This window comes from Gouania willdenowi, chromosome 16 (genome assembly GCF_900634775.1).
Source record: "Gouania willdenowi chromosome 16, fGouWil2.1, whole genome shotgun sequence".
Taxonomy (NCBI): domain Eukaryota; kingdom Metazoa; phylum Chordata; class Actinopteri; order Blenniiformes; family Gobiesocidae; genus Gouania; species Gouania willdenowi.
The window spans coordinates 33046022-33069292 of record NC_041059.1 but is presented as its reverse complement, the minus strand read 5'-3'; the positions used below and the strand labels follow the sequence as shown (position 1 = coordinate 33069292).

Genomic DNA, 23271 nt, shown 5'->3' with positions numbered 1-23271 from the left:
CACACAAGACAGCATTTAATAATAATCATGGAGTTTTAGCTTACAAGATGGAAAGGAAATAATCTGCGTTGTCACATCAAGGCTGACTACATTGGCACCACTACACCATTAATGAAAAACAAACAAAGGTGAGGGAGTTTGTACAGAGTCCTTAATAACATGTTGTGAATTAAATCTGGTAATAATCACTACAGTATTACTTATAAAACAGACAAACCTTTAACATGTATGGACCCTTTCACAGGGTATACTGTATTTAGGCTTTTAGAAATCATTGGGATCAATGAGCAAACCCTTAACTTGGCTGAAAACAGGTGAAATGGATGCGTTACCTGACATTTTCATGTCTGTACATATACATGGTGTTAAACTGCTGCATCTCCTTCTGACTGGAGTCTTTTTTCATGTCTTGCAGCATCTCATCAGCGATGTGCTTTGGAAGAATAGAGAGAAGCAGTCGCTCCTTCGGAAAAGCACACACACACGCGCGCGCACGCACGCACGCGCACATGCACACACACACACACACACGCACGCACGCACGCACGCGCGCGCGCACACACACACACACACACACACACACACACACACACACACACACACACACACACACACACACACACACACACACACACACACACACACACACACACACACAGCATTAATACCTGCTTAAACACACAGACTCTGGTGTCCACATGGACCTTATGTGAAAATTCATTATAAAATGACTAGAAAAGGTATATTGACCATTAGAAATCTAATTAACTAATATACAAATACATAATAACAAAATACATTTTGGCTTATGACATAAAGAAAATGTATAATTGGCTGCTGATGGACAAAAACCAAGAGCTGACAAACATTTTCTACAATGTGACATACTTCTAAAACCAATATATATTGAAAAATCTTCCACAATTTCAAAGTAAAAACAAATGCCTTTAGAATAAATGAAAAAGGTGATTACATTACAATCTTTAAACAAAGAACTGTAAAAGGTTTTTCCCTTCTATTAGATCTGTGTATTCTATTTAATTCATAAAAAAATAATGCAGCAAACAAAATATCACTGAACTTATTGATCAAAGTCAAACAAACCCAGTGCTTTAGTTCAGGTTTAAGTGATAAAAGACTGTCACCCAAGAACCACTGCATATATCTGACTAATCATTAGTGATTTTAATTTTAATTTATGATATCTTCATTTACCTTTTCGGTATTAGGCCTACGTGCAAGGTAAGACATACTTTATACTCTTAAAAAGGGTACTCCCAGTATCATATAATTGCCATTGGTGGTATTTAATTAATTTAAATATGTATCGATTATTGTGCACTTAAAATAGCACTTTATATTTACTGTGCAATCGGGCAATCTGCACTGTAATTACACACCAAACACTTTAAGATTTCAGCACTCCACACTCTAATCAGCTGTTTGATATCTAATTTTCGCATTTAACACTAGTGAAATACATATGGCTTCCCTGACCCTTGGCTTATATGTTTCATGATCCACTGTTTCATTTTTCTTGCTTTTCTTTTTTCTTTTCTGTCCTATTGTGTTTTCAAGGACACGTTTTCTCTCTATATAAATACTCCTCCTGCTCGTGTTCTACAACTTCACATCTCACCCTCACTGTAAAATAATCTATTCTTCCCCACCATTTCTATTTCCTACCTTGAGTCTCTCCTCCCTGCTCCCTTTCCCCTCCCTCTCCCCCTCCCCCTCCACCTAGGTGTAACACTGCTCTCCCTTTTTATATCCTCCCTATAATAAAAGGTTTCTTACCCTTCCTTAGGGAGAGCTGGTGATGGGTCACAATTAAGCAATAAAATAAATCAATTTATTTTATTGCAATAACAAAACATGCATTGCTGTCTCATAATGATTGCACTTCTTATAGTGTTGACCTTTGACAGCATGTGCAGACAAGTGAAAAAAAAACAAACCATGAAATATTAGCTTAAATGACTCTTAGCGGTACAAAAACGTTTTTAATGTTGACATTTTTTTTTTAACCCAAACAAACTGCGACACGGTGACGTCATGAACCCGGAACCGGAAGTAGCACGGTAAGGTGTTGACCGTTTTGCTACAGCAAATTACTCTAAAATAAGATTAACGCGGATGCCGATAGATTTTTTTTTTTTTTAGATATGTCGCAGTTGATCACCGTTCATCTGTTTCGCCATCAAAATGGATACCGGAAGTCGTCTCTCAACATATGGTGCGCTAGCGCCCCCTCACACTCTGCGGTCAAAAGCTGCCATCCAGAAGTGAAATAAAATTAAAATAAACATTTGGAAATTACCAAATTACTCCAAAATAACAGGTGCACACACTCAGGGTATTTGGAAGCCGTCAACGGAGTTTCAGGTCGAACTCTTACTGCGTCGGGGAGATATTCGCTCCACACAGACGTTCCTTGCTTTTAGAGAGAGATAGATAAACTCAAACTCAGTCTATGTACACAGCTCAAAGCTGATCAAATTACTGTGAGCTGAGACCAGTGGGGTGCACTGTATCTGTTCCTACTCAATGTTCTTGAAGCCAAAATATGGCGCTTAAGGAGGCTTCCATCTTGCAAATTTCTGAGTCTGCGCAGTAGGGTCCGGCAGGAGGAGCCCTGATAACACGCCCCGCCCATTTAACGTACTGCCCTGGTGAGTTACGCATGCCCAGCTACTCCAAAAACATAAGTATCTTTCATAGAGTGTGGTACAAAACCACAATATATTTCAATTCAAATATCTTATAAATGGCGTCTCAGCTTTCCTTCACAACGTAACTGCTATTCACAAAGAGAGCTACGCAAAATCTGACAGAGTAGGTGGAGCTGTATTAAGATACCTAAATTCAGTTTCCTATGTGGTGTAAGTAATGACCTATTGGAAATTGAAAACGGAAAAAAAATAAACACATTCCCCCTCATTAAATTGGCCATATCTAAAAAAGTATTCATCTGATCAAACTAAAAAAAATTACAGTGTGCTCATTGAATAAACACGGAACAATTGGTAAAATTTTTTGTTACCAAAGTATGTGGGATGACCATAGACTGTAAAAAGAATGGATGATGCACGCTCGAGGGGAAGTGAAGCTTTTTTGTTAGAGCTCCCCCTGCTGACTGGCTGCAGTATAAGTCATCAGTCCCGCCTCCTCAGTGTTAACAAATGGGATGTAGGTCAAAGTTAAAATATTTGTCACATAATTTTTTTTCCAAACCTAAACTCTGCTGTGATCATTAGTTATTATCACCCTACATTGTGTTAAAGTGCTCATTTTTCTGTGACTTTTGTTTTAAATAAGTTATTTGAGGTTGAAAAATGGGATTTGACATCATACATGATAATGATTGACAGCCGATGATTGGGCAGTAAGCAAAATGAGCGGGGCTTGCTACTTGGTCTCCTCCTGCCGAACCTTGACTCTGGCTCCAAATCACCTCAAATTTGTAAGATGGAAGCGCCCCTAAGCGCTGTATTTTGGCTTCAAGAACGGTGAGTGGGAACAGATACAGTGCACGCCCACTGGGGATGACCTGAAAATGTGTTGAGATGACATGAAATGACCCTGAACATTTTGAAAGTGAAAATGTGAGGATCTAAACTTAGGATGGATTGGATGGGAAGGGTGACTATGAATGAGATGAGGTGCAATCTGACCTCATCCACCCCCAAACCCAGTGTTTCTGCGTCACAACAAGTTTGGAATGAATACCTCTCTCAGTGAAAGGAGGGGTGAGGTAAAGAGTTTTCCCGTGAAAGTGTTGTGTGAAGTGATGAAGGGGGAGAAAGTGCATTGACTGCTGGAAGACAAGGGCTACCAACCAATCAAGGAGCACCTGGCTGCTGCCTGTTACCATGACAGCCACTCTCCTGAGGAGCTGTCAGCTATAATCACAGAGCTGCACCACTTTCTGCAGCTCTATCCGATTTTCATCACAATAATCAGAGCTTAGATATTTCTGTAAAATCATGTTGAACATAGCATTGCTACATGCTACAGCACATCATGGATTGGATGCATCTAGTGATGATTTAATTCATGTACAGTGTGACTTCAGTGGCCACCTCCACAAAGACGTGATACTATTGAATAACAGGTGATGCTTTACTTTGAGCTGAATCTTTGTTACAACCAGCAGTACAGAACATTGCTAATGCTAATCCCTGATTCTCGGGTTGGCAAACAACCCACTGCAGCTCACGCTCTTTAAACTGGTTCTCCAAGAGATTATACAACAGTTGAGCTTGAGAAAATTTTGTCAAATTTGTTAAATGATTTTAATGAAATTTATAACCAAGCTATAATGGCTAATGTTGATGTGTTTTTTTAATTCAGAAAAACATAAATTTCCAGGAGAAAATGCAAGTCAGGATGTAGGTGCTGGGCCACGTCATTGAAAACTGCATTAGCATTAGCATTAACCTAACACTGCTCCCTTCATTGTAAAATGACTTTGAGTACCCAGAAAAGCACTATATAAAACTGATGTATAATAATAATAATTATGATTAGCCTAGTATTAGCTAGCATTAGCAGTAGCCTAATATTAACAATAATTCAAATTAGCATTAGCCTAGCATTTCCACCAGCTAGCATTAGCATTAACCTAACATTAGCATTAACTAACATTAGCTAACATTAACAATAGCCTACATTTGCATTTTCTAGAATTAGCATTAACCTAGCATTAGCATTTGCCTAGCATTAACATTAACCTAGCATCAACCATCAGACAGCTGAATACTGTAAAAGTTGAATGGTTGAAATTTGCTAAAGAATGGCTGAACAGCTGAAGTTGTATCTAAAAAAAATGATAAAAGTTAGAAACCACAAAAGTACAAGCACCCTTGTGCTGAATTTTAGACACGTTTTGATATCTTACTTGTCAAACGCTGACGAAGTGGAAATGCGCCAAAATTCCTTGACCGAAGAAAAAAAAACGGATAACAAAAGTTATCCTGCATCCTCACTAAATAGTCATAAATAATAGTAATGATAAAACAAATTGATGTCAGAAATGTCTTTGGAGCCATTTATTTCAACTTTTACCCTCAAACAGACTTAATCTCCCTTTATATGTGGGCATGCACCATTTTGGAGATTTCAGCCAATCAGCATTCACGTTATTGTGGTCACATCAGGACTACTCTTTGTGCTCCCATAGAGATTCTATGGTGAACGTTTCCATCTGAGGTTTAGGAGTCATCCAGTCCCTTGTACGTTATGATGTTTATTCCTAAAAAGAACGGGAACACAAGGGATTCTGACGTTGCACTCACCAAGAAAAGAGAAATGGGACTTTAAAAAAGACAGTAGACCATTAGATAGATATTGAGGACGACTTTTTTTGGAATTGTTTACACTGGGGTTTTTCAACCTTGGGGTCGGGACCCCATGTGGGGTCGTCTGGAGTTTAAATGGGGTCACCTGAAATGTCTAGTAATTGATAATAAAAAAATAAATAAAAAGATCTTTAAAATGTTTTCCTTCATAACAGCATGTTTGACAATACCTTCCCTAAATGCACGCTCTGTTTCTAGCTGGTTAAAACACAAAGATGATACTTGATCATGTTGTAATGACTTTGTAGTTAAACTCACTCCTTGGGGATATCTACCGGTAGTTTAACGCTGACCAAGCAGTGGCTACAAATGAGTTGATTTAATTTAGTTCAGATTTACAAGACATATGTAAAGGGAATATTCATTTAAAAGCAGCACTTCAAACAAAAACTGAACCTTTGTTGTTGTTTAGTTTAATACATTTGCTGGAACAGAGTTGCTCATACGTTCCATTCATATTGTTATAACATAATACACAGAGAATCCCGATAAACTCAGAAAAATCATGTGATAAAAAATCGTAATTGTAATATTAACTAATGAACTGTTTTGGGTTTGCATGTTCTCCCTGTGGTTGCCAGTTTTGCTTCTACCTCCTTTTCAGTTTTTAACCAGTAGTACTTTTGAATAAAGTGATTAGCAAAACTATCAGGATAATTCAGTCTCTGCTTTACACTCTAAAGGTATGAACCTTCTCACCTGTTGCTGGCTTTGCTCCTCCAGGTTGAGTTTGACCTCCAGCGACTGTCTCGCCTCCAGGAAGGCCTTCCTGTGTTTGCGGTCAGCCATGTAGTACGACATGATGCCAACGGTGATGGAACACACGTAGATAACCATGTTGGCCAGCAGCTTGACAACACACATAAAAGAATAGGACAAATGACCTCAACAAACCGGTAAGAGTGGTTCAAAATCTTAAGTAATCCAACATTGTGTGCAAGATGGGATAATTCAGGCTCAATGGATTACAGTTACGGATGTAAGTTTTTTGTATTCAAATTAAAATGGTAATAAATACTCATTAGAAATTAAAGTTTGTTGCATTTGAAAGGGTGTGCTTGCATTATTATGATACATTAGTGGTTAATTTGGTACTTCGTGAAAAGGTAATGGTAATTTCACTCATTTAAAACAATTTTTTTTTAAAGAATATCAAGTGGAAATTGCAATCTGACACTAAATATAGTCTCCCATGCATGTTATGGGACAATATCAAACATTTACACACAATTAGCCTTCATAAACGGGTGGACAAAGAGATACAGATGTCAATTCAAGCATTAAATCTGACAAAATATAAGACAACATGAAAAAACATCACCCACGTTCTGTTACAATTTCACACATTTTCCACCAATCACCAGATTCATAATGATACAATAGCAATTCTTTAAAAAAACACTATGATATTTGCCGATTAACAAGGTTTGCCACTATTCGATTTGATTTGATTCGATTCATGGGCACATGATTCAATTTAAGACAATATTTTATACCCATTGACACAATCAGCAACATTTTACCTAAAGCTAGAAAGAACAAAACAAAGCAATGTTTATGTGTTGACAATTTTATTGCTGAAATGTTTCAGACATTTCAATGAAAATCATTATTTTTAACGAAATGAAAAAAAAAACCTGTGCTGTGTTTAATGGATGATGTTGATTAACGGTTTGAGTTTCCATCAATTTGATTGGATTGCTACTTAAACAATTGATATCAATCCAGAATGATTAATCATTTAAATGGTAAAACTGAGTGGTCTGATGTTAGCTTTAGCAAGTGTAGCAAACAGCTGGACGTTAAATCTCACCTATTTTCACCTTGTTTGTTTCAGAGCATTTTGGCTGTAAATATGAAATTAATGTCAACTGTCCATTAACTGTGTTAAAGCATGTTTTGCACAATTTTAGCAAGTTTAATAGCCTGTACTGACTCTGATTAGGGATAGACGATACAACGGAAACTAAACTAAAAATGTGTACACAAACGCAGAGATGGCTGAACAATTATTAGAGTTTATATTTATATTCGTTGAAGTGTGATGACTAACTGCCACAGCTATTAGTCAACATCCACACACAGTGAGCTCGTCATGCAGCCGCAGGGGAAACAGTTTATCACATGATGTGTCAGACGGGAGAATCCCACTTATAATAACAATAATAATAATACATTTTATTTATAAAGCTCTTTTCAGACAAAAAAAAAATCCAGCTCAAAGCAAAATATTGTCTCTGTCAACGTCACAGATCGTGTTCACAGAATGATCCTCCTCGTTCTGATCTTATTAACTTCATAACCTGGTCCTGACCAGGTTAGGTGTTCTGCCTTAGTTGCCATGGTGATTTAGCCTGGTAAGAAGTTATCCAGCTTCGTAGTACAGCGGATGCCCATTAAATCCCGAAAGTCAACACGATAAGAGGAAATCCAGATTGGTTGTGTTTTCTTTTGCCATTTAGTGTTTTTTTTTTAATATTTACTTTAAATGTTTTTAAAATAATTTTATGTTTTCCTCATATTGTGTGTTTTTGTTGTTATTTTGTGTGCTTAAGGCATCCTTTTAAGTATTTTTTTATTGTTTTCATATTATTCATTTGTTGTCTTCTGTGTGTATTCTGCAGTAATTTTTGTTATACTTTGCCATTTTGCATTGGACTCATTGGAGTGTTTTATGTTTTTTTTTTTTTTCCTTTTGTGTATTTGTATTGAAGCCACACAAAATGAGGTCCCCAGTTTCCCCTGTCCGTTGTAACTACGGTACTCTGTGCTCGCAGTTACTCTCTCCTGTTATAAACATTTTGTGGACCTAACCCTTCCATGGAGGAGTCATGAAATAATCAGATGTTGATTCTCTGCTGCCCGGAATCATTACGCTTCCATTAAAAACCGACCCACCAGCAGACAGGAAGAAGTAGCAACACAGCATTTTGTGTCATTTTGCCTTCTCTGTGGTGCTATTACAGCCGCCCAACAATCTGCTGGCTTTTAGGGCCTGTGTTGATTATCAGTTGGCAAACAGGTGCGTCTGTGCCAGGGAGCTGCTCATTAATCCGACATATAAGCGTCACAGCAGAAAAGAGGAAACGAGCATTTAAACCAACACACTACCCAATGTTTATCTAAGTCAGGACAGGACATGGACAGTATTTTACTCTCGCTCTAACTTTGAGGTTGGTTTTCATTGAATCATAAAATGCACATGAAAACTTAGAAAATATGAATTCTAAAGCAGTGATGGGCAACTTTTAGCACAGTGGGCAGAGCCACAAATGTCATTTTATCTGATTTGAGGGTCACACGATCAACATTCATATTAGCATTAGAATAAAGACCAATCTGAGCATTAATACAGGAATCAACAAAGGCTTAGTATGTTTTTGTTGTCATTTCATGTGTTTTTCTGTCATTTTGCATTTTTTAGTCTTTTTGTATGTTTTTGGAGTAATTTTCTGTATTTGACTGTTGTGTTTTCATACATTTTTCTCTCATTTTATGTGTTTTTGTTATGGTTTTATGTGTATTTGTGTTGTCTTTTTGTTGATTATTTTCTAAATGTACGTGTTTTTGTTGTCTTTTTATGTTTTTAACAGTTTATGTATTATGTTGTCATGTATATTTGTGTTCTCTCTTTTATATTTTCCTTTCATTTTGTTTGTTTATGTTTTTGGGTCTGTACTATGAAGCTGGATTTTCCCTTATCGCGCTAACTTCCAGGATTTATTCCGTGCATTAGCTTCTTGCCGAGCTAAATCACTGTGGTAACTTAGGCTGAACACCGAACCTAGTAGGGAGTTGGTTTTGTTCTGGCTAAGATCTGAACGAGTAAAGAAGCCCCGCCTCATGACCAATCAGTTCTCTTGGAAAATGACCTGCCCGTTGTTAGATGATCCTGGTTGGTGAAAATCTGACAGCTGCGTTTAGGAAAAAAAGAATAATAATGGATAAGTACAATCCTTTCATTTATCTATGACATACTTTATGAAAGGTATTGATTCACATCTGATGGACTGATCTACAGTCAGCTACTTTCAGTATTGCAAACGGATTAAGTCATTAATTCTTTCATTCATTCATACATGCTGACAATATCAGCAGGAACATACGACAGTGAAACAATGCGCTCTCATTCCACTGTGCTAGACATTAACTTAAATTAATTAAAACTCTTATTAATCTACTAGCAGTGCTAGAACACTGCTAGTAGCTCAATTGCACTTGTTGGTTATATCAGCATAAATACATAATAAATGAAACAAATTGATTGTTTAATCTAATGTTCATTTGAACTGTTCTTATTTGTTTTTTTTCTTGTATGTAATAGTGTCTTTCTATGGACATTGAGTCTGCTGCTAAGACATTCATTCAATCAAAAATCACTTGATGTTTTAATGTTTTTTTACATGATTAGCTTTTTAATGACCTCCTTTCTGTTGCAGACAAGGAGAGCTGAGGTAAAGGTAGCACTGCCTTGGGCCACAGTGTTTTAAGTGAGAGTCCCCTGCCTCTGTCATCAAGGCATCAAAATCTGTGACAAACACCTACAACATGAGACATGTCCTCAGCTAAATGATGGAGACTTTTTTCAGGGTTTTTTTCTCGTTTGGTTCACATGCTCAAACTTTTTCATTTGTGGTCCCTAAAATAAAACCAGTTCTTATGAGGAGGGACAGAAAACGCAGAAAATTATGTTCTGAAACAGAAAAAGCAATCAGAGTCTTTTCTTTTCTTTTTAAAATTAGAAATCCCTCACCTGATTTGGGACCATATCACGCATTTCCTTGGTAATGTTCTCTTTAAACAGGTGGCTGAATGCAGTATTTAGATATGTCAGATTTCTCTAGACTTAATCTTTCATTCAGAAAAGCCCCTGTTCCCGTAGGGCCTCCGATTTTCAGTGATCGTCAAAAACGGATTAAAAAAATGGAATTTGTGTTTTGAAACGGAAAAAGACATCTGATTATTTTTTTTCCTCTCTCTTTTTTTTTAAAAAATCAGCCCCAACATGAGACAAAAAATTCTCACATGCATGTTTTAGGAGAATATCACACATTTATACGCTGTTTTTCACCAGAAAACAGGTGACTGAATGAGTAGAAAGTGTGACAAACAAATGCCTCCAATACCACCGCAAATCCCGTTCAAAATCTCTCGGTAGGTGTAATGGTGAGACTAGTGATCATGTTATCCTGCGACTGAAAATGCATGCAGAACACAGCTTTAGAGGAGCAAAGACATATTTCCTGACTGTGGCATCACAAAGACTGCTGTTGCTTATAGTGCGTATTCACAGGTGCACAGCGGGGGTGGGGCGCACATGCGTGCGCCTTCTGTGTCCACCATCACCCTTAAACGGACAGAAGTGTCGTCTATGAAAGCGAAAGTAAACGGGAAGCATCAGTCTGCTTTAGGACTCTCACTTTTAACATGCTCTGGCTGAATAAACAAAACAAACGTGCACACACACACACAGGCGCTAACAGCAGACGCTGTCCATAGACTGGGGAAGAAGTCTGGTGCTCAGCCACTTTGTTCCAACCAAGAGACATTTTTGCCGTTTGCTCATAAGTTTTGCGCAACGTGGGCAAAATCCAACTCGCCCGTTTAAAGCTGACTTTTTACAATATGTGGAAGAACAGGGGAGGGAGGAAACAGAACTTTATTAACTTTGTCCCTCTGAATGAGGCTAAAGGGATGTATATCACTGTAGTAAAATGATTAGAAAGTTATTTTTTTTCATCATACCTCCCCTTTAATGCCCTTTAGCTTTTTTTGGAATGCATGTTTAGTTTTATTTGAAGGCCTAATATAAATGAAAAGCAAAGGCTACTGTAAAATTAAAAAAAATGTCAGAATATTCAATAAACATTTACCTTCTAAAAATGTATTCTAGGCTATTTATGCACTATTGAAAAACAGTGAAAAACTTAACAACCGCAGTCAATACTTGGTATTCGGCCAAGCGTATATATTTTCTTCAGCTTCGGCCACAAATTTTCATTTTGGTGCATCACTAATGACGACAATGACGTCATTGATCAGATCGGCGAATCAAAACACTACAGCCGATCACATTAATTGCATAAAATGCAAAATATCAGCTGATTGATATTGCCGATCAGATCGGTGTAAAGCCTAGTATGAATCTGTGAATGGGTTTGGTCCAGAATACATCAGTGAGATGTTAGTGGACACAGGTCAGATAGTGGAGCCCAGAGCTCACAGTAAACATGGTGATGCTGCTTTTAGTTGTTATGCTGCAAAAAAAGTGGAACAAACTGCCAGCAGAGCTGAAGTCAGCATCACATGTGAACATTTTTAAATCAAAGTTAAAGGCACTTTTTTCTCTTCTGCGTATGATTGAGAGGGAGATTTTTGGTCATGTTGTTGATGATGTAATGTGTTTGTTGATTATTTGAAATGTTTTTACAGACGATTTTAATGTTTTCATTGATTTTAAGCTGTTGAATGTTTTCTGTCGCACTTTTTGATCATGTAAAGCAAATTGAGTTACCTGGTGTGTGAAATGTGCTATACAAATAAATTTGCCTTGCCTTGGCTTGCCTTTAGCTGATGGTGTATTAGTTTAACTGGTGATCAGTTTACCTGGTGACATGTCACAGCAGAAGCATTTCCAATCACATGGCTGTGCAGGGTTTTCGTAAAAAATGTGAGGGTGATTCTACGTTTGGCGGTAATTAAAGGTTTCACAAATATTGTTTTGGGGCCGTAGCATATATTTCAATGAGATTGACAAGTGGCTGAAGGTTAGCTGTGTGGCCAACCGACATAATCTTGCGTGATTTCAGCGTAACCATCTTATTCTCTCTAAAGGTAGGCATACACTGTGTGATTTTTGGCCCATTTTGAGCCGATTTTCCACTCATGTGACTATTTTGTGGGATCGTGCGAGTCCCTGCTAGATCGTGTGTCATGCGTCGTGTAGTATACATGGAGTCATGAGAAGCGATGACCACCTCACAACCAGCTCCCAATCAACAATCGTAAGGTTGTATGGATTTCAAACATGTTTGAAATCCAGTCGCTCCTCGTGAGGTTATCTCACAGTTGAAGCAGTGCCATGGACCGACTTACTGTAAACTCTCACACTGCGCATGCACGAACACCGCAGGACCGCTGTAAAAATTGACGGACCGTAATGCCCGCGTCTGTCCAGCCAGCTCCTGGTCCATCACATCACCGTCTTTTCTTTTTTAAAGCTCTTTTTGCTGAGAGTGTCTTTCCACTTCTGGGTTTTTCTTCTTCATCTGTTTTAAGTGGCGACGCTTCAGAGTTCTTCTTCTTCTTCTAATTTGTACGTTGCATTTCCGGAAACAAGACCCCGACATGTCGTGTATGAACGTACAGTGAGAGCAGTCAGATCGTGTCAGAGTGTAGGTCCGTACAGTGTGAGAACATAATTCGTGAGCTGCGCACATTCAGGCTCTGCACCTGAGTCGCACAGTTTGAGCTGTAGCTGAGTACAACGATTGAAAAAATTGCACAGTGTATCACAGCCCTAAAGTAGGGGTTCTCAACCTTGGGGTCAGGACCCCATTTTAATTTTGGGGGTCACGGGCTGAAAAGGTTGTGAGCGGCTGCTCTAAATCATATAAAATGTTAAATAAATAACAGCATTGACTCCATTAACCCTATGTATTATGTTTGGTAGGATTTCAGGACGTTTAATAGCAGTGAATTATCTGAACAGGAAAGACAATGCAACAGAAACTGAAAACAAGCGTGTAAACTGATGCTGGGATGGGTAAAGCGGACTTGAGGATATTTAAAACCAGAGAATCTGAGGCTGTGTTCGAAATGTCACACTAACGTACTACTCATACTAAGTCTGACGTCAAAATCAGTATGTAGTGCGTTTACAATAGATAGTATGAAAAGATGGAGTATACGAGAAATACCTGGATGTATATTATATGGGGAGAAGTGTGCACAGTGGGCACGCTAGTCATACTACATACCGCCACATGAATCAGATGTATTGTGAATGTAAAATTGTCCTGCGACTGGTTTCAACCTAAAAATCAAAACATACCTTTTTCAAAATAAAAGTATCTCTTCTTGTCTTCCATTAGTTTTTACCACTTTTGTAAATAGAGCTCTTATTTTGTAGTTAACCAGAAGTTTTATCAGTAGCACAATGGCGGGTCTCCGAAAATCTCCAAAAAGTCAGAATCAAATGTGTATACGCAAGTTTTATGGAAATAACCAGATATTGATATTCTACTTGGTCACTTTCTCGCTTAAAATGTTTTCAGAACTTTTAAAGGTGGAGAATCAACAGATAATTAGCATCAGTGTGCTTCAGGTTTTTGTTTTAGGTTCAGAATGCATCGTGAGAAACTTCAAAGTATACTTCAATGGGAACGCTCATCATCCTAATCATACTTATAGTATACAGTAGACAGTACAGTATATACTCATCGAGTGTGTAGTGTATAGCTACAGAGTGTACTGTTTCCAACACAGCCTCAGTCCCTTGTATTAAAAGGGGTTTGACTCTCAGTCAGTTAGTAATTTGTGTAGGTGAAGGTGTCCTCGCTCACCTGTCGACCGAGCACTCCACCCTGAATGTCCTCCTGCTGCTGCTGGGCAATAGTGACTCCCAGAACCAGGGTGTGGACCCCACAGGACACAGTGGTGATGAGCACAATAGGTGTCAGCCTCATTGGCAGCGTGAGAAAGAAAGAGAAGCTGAAAAATGCCTGCCAGCCCACGGTGTCGCTGGCTTGGTGGAAACGAGCGTAGTTCAGTCCCAGGTAGCAGAATATCTGAGCTGCTATGAGCACCCACAGGGCGTAAGGCACCACGCGTCTAGAGATGCGGTCCGGCAGCAGCCCGAAGCGACACAGCAGGTAGAGGATCACGTCCAGGAGCAGCCCCACCGACGCCACCAAGACAGACGCCAGCTTGTCGGCAGTGTAGACGACGGCACACATGACGATGATGTAGCTGTCGAACAGGGCGGCAAACACCACCAGCACCAGCAGGGTTTCATGTCTCTGCCGCCGGAAGTAGGTTTGGTACAGGTTCTCCAGGGACTCGGGCGCAAAGGTGAGGCGCATGAAGCGAGGCAGGCAGAGGCAGCAGCCAGAGCTCCGCACGGTCACCTCATGCGTCCGGCTCACGGCCTGTCCAGGGTCTGAGGGCAGCGTCACAGAACAGTCCGCGGAGTATTCGGCCGAGTACTCGGGCTCGGAGAAGGCTCGGTTCCTCGGCATGGTGGCTCAGGTTTCAGGCTTCAGAAGGTGAACGCTCTCTGCTGCTGTGCAGGAGGAGGCCGGGTGCTCACATCATCATCTGAACAACCCACACATAGGTCTGTATCACGGCTGCTCACATAGGCTCCTCCCCTCCCCGTGCACCACACTGAGCCGGCCTACTTCTTATCAACAGGATCGGATGGTGTGGCTTCCTCATTCAGCTCTACAGATGTGAGTGTGCGTCACACACGTGCATTGTGTTCAGGCTGAGTTCAGCTGTGACTTTTCAAAGTCCTCATGGTTACTGTGAGTGGGACGGCCTTCTACGTTCACGGCTTCCAAAGCATCAGCACACATGGCCTGAATAGAGAGAAACAGATTGAAGAGTCACTAACAAACAGCACAGCATTCAACATCAATCCATGAAGTATGAACAGAAAACCAGTAGAGCCAAGTCTCATCAGCAAAACCATCAAATCCAGTGATTGTGGATACACACGTGAAAGAGTCAAATCGAGGTCTGGAATAACTTTTGGTTTAGAGCAGTAGTTCTCAAGCTTTTCAGCGTGTAACCCCCAAAATAAAGGTCCCAGAGACCAGGGACCCCCACTGTACCGAAAGGTGGTTGAACACAGACATGAACATTGAAGAACAGTTATTTGGAGACAGGTCCATCTATAAGGGGGAATGAAGGGGAGAGCTTTTTGGGGCCTATCCAAAAAGTCAGCAAAATGATGGTCCATTGTTCTATGAATCTGTGATAACCACATTTATTTATTCATCTGAATGATATTCACTGTTATCCAAGAAGTTTAGTATTATTTGTGCCATAGTGTATATAGTCATCTTAAAGATGTAAACCCTTGTTTTAATCAGAAACAAAAAGGGGTTAAAAGTGACCCAAAATGGTGGAAAAGATGGTGAAATGGGATTTTAAAAACCATAGAAATTGGTTAAAAGTTGCAAAATAGAGGGCCCAAAAAACGGACAGAAAAAGTTGTAAAAAGGGTTCAAAGTGTCAGAAATGGGGGGAGGGAGGCTTTGAGTCCGAAGCTATTTTAGGTATTTTTAACGTGTAAAAGATATTACTGAAGCAGATTGTAGTGGTAATATATTCAATTTAATTTGTGTTTGTAAGGAACCTGTTTATAAGTTCAGTTGGGAATCTGCAATTAACCCAACCCTGAGGAGCAGTGAGTGGGCCGTCATATTGAGGTGCCTGGGGAGACCAGCATCCTTAACCATTAGGCCACCACTCCCCTAACAACATATGTAGCAACATAAAGCAAATTTAAAACTATGTATTTATCTTTTTTTTAAAAAAATTATAAGCTCAGCTAAAAGTTGCGGATTCACCTGATTCATCAACTCTGACACCAGTGTTTACTGGGACAGCTCCCATCATTGGGTTGTCTCCAACAGTCCAACATGGGTTTGTCTCTCTTTGATAGCTCTGTAATGGACATCGCCACAATATTTATTCTACTTGAACTAGTAATTACTATTTGCTTTAAGTTGTTTGTTGTTATTGTTACAGTTACATGACAATACAATTATTGAATCCTGACTATAATAACAACAACAACAACAACAACAACAACAACAACAACAACAACAACAACAACAACAACAACAACAATAATAATAATAATAATAGGATGATGTTGAGCTTCAGTCCACTCGTGCTGTTGGAGATATAACTGACCAATGAGCGTCTGTCTCATTGCTTATGTCTGCTGGTGACTGGTGGGAAATTACAGACACAGGGACAGACGGGTGCGTCCGTCGCTCTGAACAGAGGGCCTTCCTCTCCTCCGCTACATGTTGCACACACACACGCGCACATCTAGCAGCCCTTTAGCAGACACTTGTGTGACATTAATCACACCACGAACAATGCTCGGTGTCATTATTGTGTTCAACCTTCTATCTGAGCTTCTATTTTCCGGACACGGTGTGTCCGTTTACCGTGCGTGATGCCAGCCCAGCCTCGGCTGGAGCTCCCGGAGCACCGGCTGCTCAGTCCCGGCTTCTGTCCGCGCTGCCACCGGAGCAAACGGAGCCCAAGGCCCACACACTATCCTTGGGGCCGGCGGCACAGACCCGATACAACGCCGTTAGTCGGTGCTGCCTGTTTTTTTTCCGCAGAACACGCAGAAAAGCCACTGTCAAGTCCCACACAGTGTGACCGGAAGTGGAGCTCTTTCAAAGTAATGACCACCTGGAAAACAATACAACATCTGTCCGCCCCAAAAGAGGAGACAGACAGGTTAAATATTAGAGCTGGGGCGATATGCTTTTGTCCGGATTCGATATAAATTGTGACTGATATATTGTCATTCAGTAGTATTGATTACTACTGTTTAGATTAGAAAGTGTCTATTTGTACGGTATTGGTACTGTTACCGAAGTATACGTACGTAGCGTCTTAGGTTTAGGTTTAGGGTAAGGTTTAGTTTTAGTCACACAACCTAAACTGGCCAATGACTGACCTATAAATAGGGGCGCTGCATAAGGATAGAATGTCGGTACATTTATACGGCAACTGTACGGATAGCCACTGCCTTTAGATTTGTTTATCCAAAAACAAAAGTTAATTCAAACACTTCTAGAAACAATATAGGAGTCAGAGTTCCAAAAAACATTGACCATCTCAAGTTAGTCAGTCGCTCTGACATTTATTTCAACAAGAGCCCGACCTATTGATCCAGTGTTTTTCAACCTTGGGGTTGTGACCCCAGGAAGGGGTCGCCCGGAATTTAAATAGGCTTGCATGAAATGTCTAGTAATTGATTAACTTTTTTTTTTTTTTTTATTAATACTCTTTTTCAAATTAAAACACCACACACAATGTCAAACAACTGTACTCTACACTTTCACTTTTTCAAATATAAATGTAGTTAAAATACATATCTGAGCTGGCACATCACGTCACTTGGCAACTCGTAACACAATATAACAAACACAATTAAAAGGTTGGGAACAACTGGATTAACCTCTAATATGTAATTGATTTATTAACTTTTTTGCTTTGTGGAGATTCTGTTGCTCTGTCCTCTTTCTGCATTATAAGATTCCACTTTTGAATCGGCAATAATGAATACAAAATTACACTGGGTCATTGTTTTTCATTACCCATGTTTACTGTTTCAACTTTTTTCGGAATTCATATTTTTGTACATTGTATTGCAAAAATACAGTTTGCCTAAGACAGTTTGCCTTTTCTTATTTAGAATTGGCTTTACAGTCCTTATGTTGACAATAAAGTTCCTTGTTATGATTTAATGTTATTCCTCTTCGTCTTGAATCATATTTTGAGTATTATAAGAAATCATGTTCATGTACAGTTTATATCCTGTGTTGTATATCACTGTTCTTATTTCATATATTGGTTATTGAGTGATATCAGTTATCGACAGATATCGGCTTAAAAAAAAAAAAACCCAAAAAAAACAATATTGGTATCAGTGTGGATCTACGTTACACTGCACATTAAAGTGTGCTACACTACAGGTGGTGTTAACTTGTGCCCACATATGCAGACATGGTTGAAAAAAAATCATTCCTGGGGAGAAATATTATTATTTAATATTGTCACAAAAGAATTACAATATATGTACATGTATTGATTATTAAATAATCAATAATGTTACAAAAACATCCACGTACATGCCAGACCTTAGTTTATGAAACATACAATAGTTTCAACTTTTCATGCTTTTGTGTTTTGACATTTGGAAAGAGCCAACCTATATTTGTATTTCTTTCATTTGTTTTTACAAGTCATATAGTGTCGAGTGCCAACAATTTATTGACTCATGAGCTGAATGAAAGGGTTCATGTATGTATAGAATGTATCATGTGTTTAATGTACAATAAACAAAATATATGCACTTGCATTACAAAAACAACTCACTATTAATTGAAGTGTTTTATACCTTCAAATACAATCCATGTGTAGCAGCCATGTTGGGCTGATGTGACATGATGTTGGTAATTGAGGTGCAGTGTTTACACTTGCTCACATATCATTATTTAGGTTTTTCTAGTGTTTTTCTACACCTTTTATTTAATATTCTTTTATTTCTTACCATGGACAACACCAGGATGTGTGTTAAAGCTCCTTCTGACGTGAATGAAACTGTTATTGTGAGTGAGCTCTTATTGTGCATCGGAGCAGCCACAGCCGAAGCTGGATTTCCTCTTATCGTACTAACTTCCAAGAATGAGACTGTTTCTTCTACACTACGACACTGGTTAGCTTATTTCTGGAGTAAATCACCATGGTAACTGATGCTGAACGGCTAACCTGGTCGGAAGCAGGATTTGCTCTGAATAGGAGATCAGTGAGTAAACATTAAAAGGTCATCTTTTAATGTATTGATTGTGTGCATAAACATTAAAATTTACTTTTATATGTGATTTCTGTCACAGAGGCACATGTTTCTGTGGGTGTGTCCAAAACCACTCTCATGGATGCCACCGAGTGCTTGATAATAACATGTAAGAATACACTCACTATTAAATAATAGGCTAGTTAGGTTAATTTGGTTTATTGAAGTGTTGAAACCCATTCCTTTTGCTTTATTTGCATCTTTATTTGAGAGGTAAATGATGATAATGCAGCGGGCTCCAGCGTGGGCCCCATAGGCTCACGATGGGAGCAGAGCAGCACACTTTCAGTCCGCGTGGATTGATTGTTCCATGGAACCGTGCTGTAAACTCCATTCATGACACCAATAGTTGGCTATTGATCAAATATCATCTTCCTACTGTGTTCCAGTTTGATTCCCAAGGTCACATTGCTGAAGGGCGCTGTGATGATGATGGATCATCTGATTGGGTGCTGGTTGCACTGTAATGGCCTCAGCACCACACAGGTTTGCATGTTCTCCCCATTGTTGAATGGGTCTCTCAATTTCAAACCCAGAATGTTTCTCACTTTGGAGATTCTAAATGTCCTGTCAGCATAAATGAGTGAATTAATATGTTCATCCCTCTATGCAGGCGGTATCATACTCAAGGCCTGCAGGCCAAACTCGGCCCACCGGAGCATTCTATTCGGTCCACAGGACGATTTACTTCAACAATTAATCTTTGTGTTAGTCTTGAAGTTTCGTTCCAGTAGTTTAGTTCTCAGTCCCTCGAAATTCATTGAAACTCAGGTATTTGCAGAGGTTTGTAGTTTCTATGTCTAAAAGCTTTGTGGCTTATCAATATACAATTTAACAAATTCAATTCTCACTTGTTTATTGCTTGCTTTCAACAGTGGCGAACTCCTTGGTCGTCTCCCATTAAGTCCACCTTGGCTCAAACACATCTGACACTGGTGTACCTTGACCTTGAGGCTCACCTTTAATTTTTTTGGAGGTTGTTCTGGCCTCTTTTGTTACCATTCGTACTGTCAGTCTCTTCATTTTGTCATTCATTTTCTTCTTGCTACCACATCCATGGAGTTTGACAACAGTCTCATGGATCTTAAACTTCTGAACAATATATATGTGCAACATATGGAGCATTTTGGAATAAGAGCTCTGATTGTCTGAAAAAGAGCGTCCCACTCCTTAAATTCTAAAGTAGGAATAGAGGTCTAGTGTCATCTCAGAACACTTTGATTTACAATATGCTGAAAGATTTGCATGGATTTTTTTTTTTTTAAACTTTTTTTTTTTTTTTTTACAGCAATTAACAAGGGGTACTCTGTAGTGTCACAATTATGCAGTTATATATCACAATTATATATCACTGATGAAAACTACAGAACAACCCGAACGTCAACAACAGCAACATGGGGCGGGGTTACATCATTCGCACAGAGAACAAAATATTTCAAGTTGAAGTTTGGTTATCACCTTTTTGTGTGAGGAACGTTTCCCATGGTGCCCAGAAAGCCTCACATATGTCCCTCTTCAGCCTTAGACTGTAGGTCATTTGTTCCATATGCTGTATATTTTTAACCATTTCTATCCACTGATTAAAAGTGGGTGGTTCCTTACAAAGCCAATGCCTTGTTATTGCCTTTTTGCTGGCAGCCATAAAAAATTGCAGAAGGTATCTATCTTTTTTGGGAAGTTCCAAGTCTATTTTTCCCAGGTAAAAAGTCATAAAGGTAAATACAAAATTGTTTCCCACAAAACTTGTAATTATATTATGAACGTCATCCCAAAAGGATCTGATAACTGGGCACTCCCAAAATATATGTGTGTGGTCTGCCATATTATTACCACATTCTCTCCAGCAGTTTGACTGTGCATTGGGCATTCTGACTTTGAATTAATTTGGATGCTTGCCTAAATAATGTAAAAACTCCCGACAGGTTCAGGAAGTTTCATGCATGGGAATCAAACACATGCACGGCACCCTCATGTTGAGCTTACTGATCTCTATTGTACCAAGGATATCTATCATAGATATATATAGGGAGATAGCACCATTACAAGATTAATGTTGTCATATTGTGAAGAAAAAACTTGTAATAGTAATTGAATGGAGTCATAATAATACAGCATAAAAGTCACAATTATAGGAGGAAAAAGAGCTTTATTCCAGATGTAAACATTGACATGACACAAAACAGGTGCAGATTCTTTTCAAAGTTGTGATACTGATGAAAATGTGGTACAGATGGGTCAAAAAATGATTTCTTATATTTAAATTCTATACTGAAGTACAACTTCACAAAGCCCCCACACATCTCATTTTTTAATGCAGGGACTGCTCTGTGGATCTGATTTTTCTCTTAAGATTATGACTTTCTTCTGGCAAAATGACATTACATTTCTTTATTGTAAAATTGCGAGGTTGTATTGAATTATTGATACTTTTTTTGTGACTATAGGATTTTTGAAGTTTGTTTTTTTAAATTAAATATGTGTTCAGTGTTTTTGCTTACAATTTTTTGATTGATAAAGAAGTCTTCCTTGGTCTCTCTTCTCTGCTGATGTCTCCACCTGTCCTCACTTTCTGGGATTAAAAATGTTATCTCTAATTCTTTAACCTAACTAACCTTCCTGTCCCTATCTGTGCTGTCTCCTCTCCAGCAGACCACAGCGTAGAAGATAGCAGAAGCTACCGCAGATCCATAAAAGGTCCGGACTGGAGAGCCCTGCACATGCCAAAGGACCTCAGTCTCCTCAGCAGCTGGAGGCAACACTGGCCCTTCTTGTACAGGGCGTTGGTATTATCAGTCCAGTTCAGTTTATTATTGAGTTGAACACCCAGGAATTTGTAGTTCTCCACTACCTCAATGTCCAAACCCTGAATGTTCACAGGAGTGAAATGTGTAGTATTCCTACGAAAATCAGTCATCAGCTCCTTCGTCATAATCTAAAACTAAACAGTGAAAAAACAGAGCTTCTCCTCATTGGTACAAAAATCAACACTCTCCAAATCCAATTGTTTCTTTATCCAAATCGACCTCTCCACAGGTCAAGAGCCTGGGCGTCGTCCTCGACAGCATTCTATCTTACAATTCCCACATCAATAATGTCACCCAGTCTGCATAGTTCCACCTCTGTAACACTACTGTTATCCTTGTCCACAGTCTCGTCATTCCTGGCTTGATAACTGCAATTCCAGCAAATCCCTCCATAAACTCCAGTTATTCCAGAACTCAGCTGCTCGCATCATCACCAAAACCACATCACTCCTGTTCTCTACCAACTCGACTGGCTGCTATTTCAATTCTGCATCCTCTTCCAGAGCCTTCTGTTAACTTTTAGGGCCAATCACCACACTGCCCCGCCTTACCTGACTGATCTCATCCACGGACACACTTCATCTCACTCCCTCAGATCCTCTTCCTCCATTCATCTGTCCACTCCCCCAGCCCGCCTTACCACCATGGCTGCTCTGCTCCCCAGCTCTGGAACTGACTATCTTTGGATCTCAGAAACATGGACTCATTCTCACAATTCAAAGCCGGACTCAAAACCTACTTATTTAAAACAGCATTTCACCTGACCACCACTCTCTGTGTTTTAGCTTCACTTTTACTGTTGTTTTTATACTGTTTTACCTTAACTTTTATTGTGGTTTTATACTATGCACTGCTGTGGTTTTATACTATGCACTGTAAAGTGACCTTGAGTGACCTGAAAGGTGCTGGTTTTAAAATAAAAAGTATTATTATTATTATTATTATTATTATTATTATTATTATAACAATAATAATAATAATAATAATAATAATAATAATAATAATAATAATAATAATAATAATAATAAAGTTTAGCGTACTCTTCTTTAGGGAGGCTGATGATGGTCACAATTAAGTAATGTAATAAAACCGTTTTTACTGTATGAATAATCAATTTGTGCAGTCATTGCTGTATCTCACTCAAGATGTTCAGCACTGCTTTCTTTTATAGAATGTATATATTAATGAATGAATGTGAAACGGACAACACAGTCAAAACTTGTCCACAAGAGGCTTATAAATAGGAATAATAATTATTGGATGTATTGTAGACTATGGTAGTTTCCTCCAACCTCCACACAGTCATTTACACATGGAAGGACTATTGAACAGCTGAGTATGTACAGTATTGCTGTTATTATGTATACATAATATGATAAAATACAACATTTACGTAGGGTGACCACACGTCCGGTTTTACCCGCACGTGTCCATATGGAAAGCCATCGAGGTCAAAAACACGTGAATTTAAAAAAATCAAACTGTATGTTCA

The 23271-nt window shown here is 38.9% G+C and overlaps 1 protein-coding gene across 1 annotated transcript in view; it reads right to left on the bottom strand.

Annotated features, from left to right (window-relative positions):
- Positions 1-16809, bottom strand: part of adcy3a (adenylate cyclase 3a) — a 67267-nt gene extending 50458 nt beyond the window's left edge. The window contains exons 1-4 of the mRNA XM_028471114.1: positions 16550-16809; positions 13925-14941; positions 6060-6209; positions 333-463 (exon numbers count right to left, since the gene is read on the bottom strand). Of these exons, the coding sequence (XP_028326915.1) occupies positions 333-463; positions 6060-6209; positions 13925-14599 (956 nt within the window). The 5' untranslated portion in view covers positions 14600-14941; positions 16550-16809. The remainder of the gene's footprint in view (positions 1-332; positions 464-6059; positions 6210-13924; positions 14942-16549) is intronic.
- Positions 16810-23271: the final 6462 nt, after the last annotated feature.